The 8,825-nt window shown below is 37.9% G+C and overlaps 1 protein-coding gene across 1 annotated transcript in view; it reads right to left on the reverse strand.

The window, feature by feature from the left end:
* Nucleotides 1-5,664: 5,664 nt before the first annotated feature.
* The window catches only part of ERCC6 (excision repair cross-complementation group 6), a 42,801-nt gene continuing 39,640 nt past the window's right edge, over nucleotides 5,665-8,825 (reverse strand). Inside the window, exons 16-20 of the mRNA XM_010000348.1 lie at nucleotides 8,568-8,713; nucleotides 7,751-8,485; nucleotides 6,936-7,137; nucleotides 6,522-6,600; nucleotides 5,665-6,093 (exon numbers count right to left, since the gene is read on the reverse strand). Coding sequence (XP_009998650.1) covers nucleotides 5,665-6,093; nucleotides 6,522-6,600; nucleotides 6,936-7,137; nucleotides 7,751-8,485; nucleotides 8,568-8,713 — 1,591 coding nt within the window. The remainder of the gene's footprint in view (nucleotides 6,094-6,521; nucleotides 6,601-6,935; nucleotides 7,138-7,750; nucleotides 8,486-8,567; nucleotides 8,714-8,825) is intronic.

The following is an 8,825-nucleotide window of genomic DNA, read 5'->3' on the forward strand; positions in this document are numbered from 1 at the left end:
GCCTCTCTCCCTATCCTTCCGTAAGGCTGTATGACTCACCACTTATGTAAGCCTTATGCAGGAGCTGGTCATAGCTCCACTGGTGATACTACATACTGGTTTGCAATTAGTGCAAGGCTTCAGCCTCCCTGTTCTGTACAATAAAAATAGGTTCTCTCAACTTGCATGTTGTGAGCAGCATGGCTTTGGGAGTCCAGGAAAAGTAAGGAATCTGTAGGGAACTGTGATAAATAGTTAACAACTTAAATTTTAGGAGATTTTTTTAAAGAGTTCAGTACTGGCATCGCTTTTCCTTCTCTCAAATGAGTGGATAAACAGCTCAGAGGGTCTGAAGAGTTCAAAATAATCTGGCTTTTAGGTATAGTTTACAGGTAGGAATGGTGGGATTTATTATGTAGCCTGCCACATCGTTTTTATGCCATTATAATTAATATGGGACAGCAATATTGAAAAAAAACTCCACAACATTGTTATCACATAGTATCATTAGTAGGCACAGCAACATTTACTTGGGAGCTTTCACTATGCATTTCAGAACCTTAGCAAGTTTGGACCTACCATTCAGAAATGAAGACCTCAGCTCAGAATATACTCTCCCTTCTCCCATTAAATTCACGTTAGTACATCCAATAAGAAACTACTGAACAGAGCAGGCTGTTCTTTCTCAACACAGATGCCTGACCCTTAATGGCAGTAGAGGCAGCAAAACCAGGGTCACTAATAAAAGTTAAGAATTACTAAGGAAAGCTTAATCTTCTAAGTCTCAGCTGATGGAACAGGACTGTACCACACCGGCGATACCATGTGAAGTAGGAGTGTTGACGTCACCCCAGACCTAGAATAGCAATCCCTTGAGGGCTGAGTAGATAAAGAGAGCCACTGAGTTAGCAAGCATATATTCAGCATTTAGCTTGAATGTTGTAACAGGAAAATTATAAATGGCTTTAAGTAGCAGAGAGTGTTTTTACCATGAATATAATATATAAATACCTCTCCCAGAGGAGATTAACTCCCAAGTGCAGACTTGCTGGCACATCCTGACTCCAAAACATGAGCCCTACTGAAGCCCTTCATAAACTGGACTCTCAGCAATTTTGTACTATAGTTTTGTGTAAACTACAGTTGCTGAGTTAATGATCTAGACAATAGGATGCTCTATTATTTCTGTTTTTCTAACCAGGTTTTCTTTGCACTGGGTTTTAATTTCCTGAAGCATTTCCAAAGGATGCCTGCCTGGACACTTTTGCCACTAAGAAAGTATGGTATATAATCATATGCGAATCTCAATGTGTAACATTTTAAAATCTATTGGAATATTCCCTCCCTCCCCACTAATCCCATTATGAAGATTCCACCCTCTCATCTTCACACTGTTACCCAGTAGTACCATTGTTTACTGAACAGATTTTTTAGCAACTGCCAAACATTCTCCCCCTGTGAAGAACATTTCCTTTACATACCAGAGATAGGGCATTACAGCCCCTGGCAGTATTTGTTCACTATCAAACTGAATCAATTGGTAGATAAGGACAAAAGCCCTGATTCAACTACAAACTAACATCAGTATAACCAAATGCATTTCATATATAACTTTAACTGAGGAATCTATACACAAAGGTCTCTTCAGATGGATACTACAATTATTGCCATCCATACCATTGCCATATACCTCCATAGTTTTGGAAAAGCACATCTCAAACTAGATCTGGAGTTCAGCCAAAAATAGAGCCTACAAAATCATTATTTATGAAAACCAACCAAAAACCTGTGCAACAGTCTGTCATTTTTCAGGGCCACAACTCACCTCTAACTGTCCTTTCCATACGGCAGTATCAATAAGCACACCAAAACTGGAGAATGGCCAATCATGTACTTGCAGCACCTCAGATAACACACTTTTTGGCTCTGATGAACACTCGTAGCAGAAGGCTATGTCCTTGAGGAACAGCATCAACCCATCCATGTCAGTGAAGCTGCATTTACAACAGCAAAGAGACTAGAAACTTCTCCTAATGACTAAGTAGCTCAAAGAATAGAAGTGCTGCAGGATTTTATGAACAACAACAAAAATCCTATCAAGTCCTTCTGAAAGTCTTGTCCCTTCTGTTGTATCTTCCTGAAAAGCAGAGAATTGCAATACTAGGAGACAGTAAAAATGACCCCAATTTAGGAGTCTTGGACTCAAAAGCAAAATCAACCATGTGATTGGAGTGCAACTGTCAACAGGTGACTCATCTGAAGCCAAAACTTACAGATACAAAAGCCCAATTCTCTACAGTCTGGGAAGATAACATTTATTTGATGTAAAGACTCAATTCTCTACGTGGTGGAGCCCTTAGGGAAGAAGTTGAGCCATATTATGAACTTCCGGGTTTAAAAATACTACTCTCCATTTTTAATCACCATTATTATCCATCTATCCATTTAGCACCTTGCTAACATTTTTTTGTGGCGGGTCATTATTGTTCAGAAGAGTCAAACACCTTTACCCTTTAGCAGAATGTCTTTTTTTCTGGGTCAGAATTTAGTTCTTACACCCGAGATGAGTGGGTTGGCTATACAAGACTTCAGTGTCCAGCAAAATGATGAATTAAAACCTTGAAGAATATAAGAGGCCAGGATAATGAGGGGGCACATCCTAATAAACAAGGCAAGAGGGTTCTTACCACCACCGCTCCCTCTTCCTTTACAAATATGGTTTGAAACCAGTAGGAACAATTATAGAAAGCTTTCACGTCTGCTGTCAAAATACCAGAGTAGCACATTTTACCTACACAGTTTACCATCGCAATAACCACTTGGATTGTTCTCTAAGTTTTTGCTTTCCAGTTTTTTGTTCATCTGCATTTGTCTTGTTGAGCTCTGTGGGTAGTAGGGTCACATCATCTACATTGGTCTGACATTTTTGGAGCAGCACAGTGCTCAGCTTTTGGCATCTTTACAGGAAAAAAAAATGGATTCCTAAATTAACATCTGTATTTTGATTGTTCTTTGTCTCCTTTTTACCAAAGTAAGAAAACAAATTTTAAAAACACAAACATTCCAGTTGAGTGATTTTTTTTTGAATCATGCACAAATAAAGTACCAACTACTTAACTGCAGCACTGAATACCTGGAAACTGAGAAGGCTAAAATACAAGCTTTAAAAATATTACATATCTATAAACTATTTAATGTTAAACATGTTTGACTATGCAATATAATTAAGCTGGATTTGTTGCAGGTATTTTTTTAATATGTGAAAGGAATTCACTTTACATAGGCAAAGCTAAAAAAAAACAAGTAACTTTTACCTATAAATCAACCTGCAGAGCTTTAATCACATACTCTTTTAAGACAAAATACTTCTAATTTTTTTTTTTTTTTTAGTATTATACTAATATTTATTCGGTCTTTTACACATTTTAAACAAAAGCTAGTACTGGAAAATATCTAGTTGTTAGGGTGCATATTTTGAAGTTGTATGAAAAATGGAAATGTACTTAAAGGTAATATGAATCATCTAGTCAAAGGCAGATAATACAGGAAAACATGGCTCTCCCAGCCCATTCTTCTCCGTGTCCCCAAAGAAGACTTGTAAACCAGACTTTTGGTTTTGTTTAATAAGTCCATAAAAGCTAAGGTTTTATAAAAAGCACATGCAAGTCTATTTACATTAACAAATCAGTGAGAAGCCGCAAACTTCTTTTGTACAGGAACTGTCTTTGAGACTGGAAGCAGTTAATAAAAGAGGACACCAGAACTGTGGTGACAACAGCAGCTTTGCTGACAGCTGAATTCCTGGCTTGTTCCTGAGGCATAGGGATGCATGGGTGCATGAAACACAAAACCAATTAAAATTCCCCACAACTTTGGAGAGAACAGTAAAATTGGTTTATTTTAACTCACTACTGAACCTTTTTAAGTCATAGCAACAGATATACAATTTTTGAGGCATTTTGTAATTGCAGCCTTGATTCTTGTTTTCATCTTTCTCCTGCAAGAGGGAATGCAAGTGAATATAAATGGGATCAGAAAAATAGATGTCAGGAAAAGGTGCAACAGTCCCAACTTCAGATGCCATGAAGAAATGGGTTATTGGAGTGTCTGCCCTCTCCAACTCCAATTTGTGAAAAGCCAACTGACCAATTATTGAAACAGTGAGGCAACACTTTTTGCACATCTCTGAGCAAAACCAAGAGGCAAAGCCATTGGAAGCATCTTAAAGGTTTGTGGTTTTTTTACAAGAACAAAGTAACAGTTTGTATTCTTCCTTCACCATTCATCTTTCCATATTTGTACTTTCACTTGAAGTACACAAGATACTGTTACACTGAAAAAACCCCTAAAAGTAGCTCAGCTTTTTCTTTTCTCAAGAGATTAGGGATAGGAAGATCAGGCATATTTAACTGTTCATAGTTTAATCCATACAGTAATTTAATGTTCCTGCAAGACTGTGGTTTCCTTCTCAAAATCTAACCCTTTTTTTTTTTTACCCTCCAGATTTCCTTAATGCAGCACACTAGTACCCTGGAGACAGACCCAAGGTAGTACCTGGGTTTGCTACAAATAAACCAATTCTTCCTTCCTTGGAAGAAAATGGGATTAGAATTTGTCTGAGTGTCAGGAACACAGATTTTACCTAGCTACAGAATAGCTATGACCTAAAACTTCAGTATATGTTTCAACTATGTCTCTGGCCAAAAGCAATTATGTTTAGTAAAAGAAGTGAAACCATTCCACATCTGACCAACTAACATCTTAGTATTTGTCAAGGTATACAATTTTTAAATGTTAACAGGGAACTGGAAAGTTTTTAATGTAAATTACAGTAAGACCCATGAACATTTCATGGGATTTCAATTATCAGTCACAACCTGTGACAAATGTAACAGTTACTGTCACCTGAGTGGTAAGAAATACTGTACTAAGCAATTGTCAGTGGTGTATGGGACTGTCACTGAATTGATCATTATGGTGTGTTTTTTCTGTAATATAATAAGTTTTCAATAATTATCAACTGTCAGTCATCTCAATATCCTGCCAGGCTTTCCATTTTTTATGATTAAGCCTCCATGGCAGTAGAATTATTTCCCAAGTTAATTAGTGATGGAAGTTACGATGCGTATATGCTAGATGGTGGCAACAATGAAAGCACCATAATTAAACCAAAATTCTCACTGATGTTAAAAGTTCCATACAATCATTTTGATGCACTTGTTAGTACAAGCCAATCTCTCAAGCTGACCACTATCATTGCCTCTTTTTTTTTATGGTACACTGTGTGCCCTGTGATCATTCAAGTAACATACAGAAAATGGAGAGCTAAGTTCTTGGAATTTCACAGAAATCAAATAAAAGTCTTACAACCCACGGCAATACCCATGGTTTCTCTTGCAGTAAAAAGTCATCATGTATTTTTCATTCTATTTATATTAAGATTTCTTTTAAAGAAAAGGTGCTGATATTTTGTATTGTTTAATCTATGAGGTAGGTGGCACTTTCATATATAGTGTAAATCAGAAATTAAGTTAGCTCTGAACCTGCAACAAGTGCTGCACCACTGACTGCTCAAGTCAACTATTAAATAATGAAAATGAAATAATTCCTCATTTTAAAAGACAAACAGTGTCTTTGAAAGGAGAGTGGTGGCAGGGCACAGACAGGTGCTTCCCTTGACAAAGGTCAGCGGAATTCCGGCTTTAGTCTCCAAATGCCTTCACCGTTTGGGTTCCTATGGAAGGTGCAGACGTTGCGGAGGAGTTCTCTGAAGACGCAGGACTGCGCTGCAGGCAGTTTGGACTCAAATTCATGCAGCAGCTCCCGAGTGCTGGCCTCACCGTCCACGCGGGCCTGGAAGGCTATGAAGTTACGCATGTCCACCAGCAGTTCATCGTATTCTGTGGAACCTGGGGCTGGGGTGGGTGCTTGCTGATGATTCCCATCTTCCTCATTCGCTCTCTGTTGTGGTAAAACATGGTGGTTTCTTGCCCTCATCTTAGCTAATAAAGATGAAGAGTCTAGTGCACTGGACGATGATTCTCCAGATTTTCCATCAAAGTGCCCATTGGAACTACACTTCTTCACATTTTCTTTCTTTATTGTATTTGCATCCTGCAAATAAACATACACACTATGGAGAAAGTTGCATTTAGAGATCCCCAGAATCAGTTAAAAACCTGCTTGCTGTTTAGACATAAACTTGAACATGCAGAAGCTAGGAATCTGAAATCCACAATAAAGAAGTACTATGTTCTGGTCTCAACTGTAGAATGTAGGAAGTGAAAGAAAAGCATTGCTGGTGTTGAGAAAGATAACCAGACCATGTTGGAATTTTTTACTGTTGTATCAAATGAGACTTTCATGATGCTATATCAAATACATGGGAAATCAAATTCATGGGTGACTAAAAATCCTAGAATTTCACATAATCATGTGACAAATGGGTATGAGACATCTACAGTACAGGTTTGTTGCATACATTAGAACATTTCACATACATCATTTCTGTTAAAAGAGAAATGTTAGCTTGCATCTCTTACCTTGCACTTCTTTGCAGGTGATGCACTAATGGAATGTGAAGAAAGCAGCATGGGGTTTCTTTTTTGACCAAACCGACTCCTAAAAGCCCACAAAAAGAATTAACTCCATAAAACATCCTTCTCAAAATGATCAGGACAGTTTTGCTGAAGACACTTTCTGGGTTTGCATTTTGGGGTTCTCAAGAGCCCTGTGCCAAATTTTCTTCCCTTTACTGTGCAACAATAATGCTTTCTTTGTACTTCAGAATGGACTTCCTAGGATTGTAATACACCTTCGTATCTTCATTAAAAATAAAACATGAAACTCAACTTTGATACATGTTACTGCACATACCAAGTGAAAAAAAAGATAAATCCTTAGTATCCTAAGGAACTGTTCTGTTTTTGGAAAAGCAGTGTGAGAACTGAACTTACTTTATTGCTGATGGTGCACCTGAAAGACCACTCGTGCCTGTCCAGGTTGGCACACCAGAAGCAGCTCCTAAACACCTCTGTCGGGAGACTTTTAAGGCTCTTAAGGCATCCTGGGCCACTCTGTTTGCTTCTGCTTCCACCAGCACATAATCTGCGCTAGAAGCTTCCATAATGGCATCATGCTTCATAACACTGTGTACTCCTAAAACCAGAAGATGCAAGAAAAGGTGAAGAAGGACATCCGCTCATATACATGGTTATCTGTAAAATTAAGTATTCACCATTTAAGTGAATGTCACTACCACATTTCCTCTTTCAGGTTGATTACATTCAGCACTTCAGTATAATAATTTCTAAGAGAAACCCATTCTATCAGCGAAGCAATCAGTTTGACAGCAAACCACTTCTGGTGTGCTGATGAGGTTATTATTCACAACAGACTCCACAATTATGTGGGTAAATTGATCATTCCTATTGTTATGGACAGGACAGAGAGAAGTGAAATCCTTGTGCAAATGAAGGTTTGTTACATCCTTATTTCCAGAATACATACTGTATTACTTCCATATCCAGAAGTGCTTCTGGAAGGTTACAGCTCTGTGAAATGTCTGTGCCAAGTTACTTAGCACATTCAGAGCCAGAGCACTTCAATGATCAACATTTTAATGTTTCACCACAGCAAGAGAATAAACACATTTTGTGTTGTAGCTCTAACCATCACAGTAGTTGAATCGTTCCTTCTCTCACCTGCATAAGTTTTATATACCTCTGTTTAAACAGTTCAACACTGTTGGTGGCCAAATAACAACTGTTACCTGATTTTTTGAAAAGTTTCTCCAAGACGTAATCATCATTTTTTTTTGAGTCTTCCTCCTTCTCTTCATTGTTCTCCTTTCTGTATCGTTTTTGTTTCACTAGATGAGGAATGCGCTCTCCTTCAAACCTGGCATCTTTGTGATGTTTCTTCTTAGACTTATCTTTGTGGCTCTCATGTGACAGCATATTCACGCTGTGCTTTGTTTTTGAAGTACATTTATAATGATTACTATCTAACTGCCTATCTTCAGTTTTATCAGCCTGCTTTTCCCATGAGGCAGCTGCGCCACATGTAAAACTAAAAACTCCCTTGGCATTTACATTAGCTGCTCCATGTACTTCAGCAGCTACCACAGTGTTCAGACATTTGGCATTCTCTGAAGACCTTGCATCATCCGGCAATGTCTGGGACACAGATTTGTCAGCTCTTTCCAAGCTTTCCTCCTTGCTTTTATTCAATGAATGTATATTAGTATCAGCTTGTACATTATCATCTTTTGCAAAGGTATTTTGGCCAAAGTTTTCCAAGTTTCCTTCGGTTTCCTCACTTGTCTCTATTGCTTTAGAAGAAGAATCTGTCATGTAGGCAGCTGAGTAGGAATTGGATGACTTGCTGTACATAGGTGAGCTACTTTCTTTAAGATGGAGATCACCTTTAGAAGTGTTGTTATCAGGTGGCTTTTCCAGTTTCTGTTTCAACTGGTGTTTTGAGACTTGAACATCTGAACCAGTACCTGAAGGATGAACGCAATTAGTATCCATTTCTAAAACACTTCAAACATTTTTTCTTTTAAACAAATAGAAAAAAAATTGTACCTGCAAAAATTGCACTTGTTTCTGTCCCCTGAGACACATCTGGGCTGCTCAGAGTAAAAAGTTCATAAAGGTCATTGGATTTGAAAAAGCGTCTCTGCTTAGGATCTTTCAGCACTCTGTTTGTTAAAAACTGCTTGAAGATTTGTCTAAAAAAGAAAAAAAAAAAGTAACTGTGCATGAAACAACGTCTAACAATGTTTAAGTACTGAATACAGTACTTTAACAGCAAACTGTATTTGCACAAATGTTACCCTGCTG

The sequence above is a fragment of the Chaetura pelagica genome, unplaced genomic scaffold, assembly GCF_000747805.2.
Source record: "Chaetura pelagica isolate M959 unplaced genomic scaffold, ChaPel_1.0 scaffold156, whole genome shotgun sequence".
Classification (NCBI taxonomy): Eukaryota; Metazoa; Chordata; class Aves; order Apodiformes; family Apodidae; genus Chaetura; species Chaetura pelagica.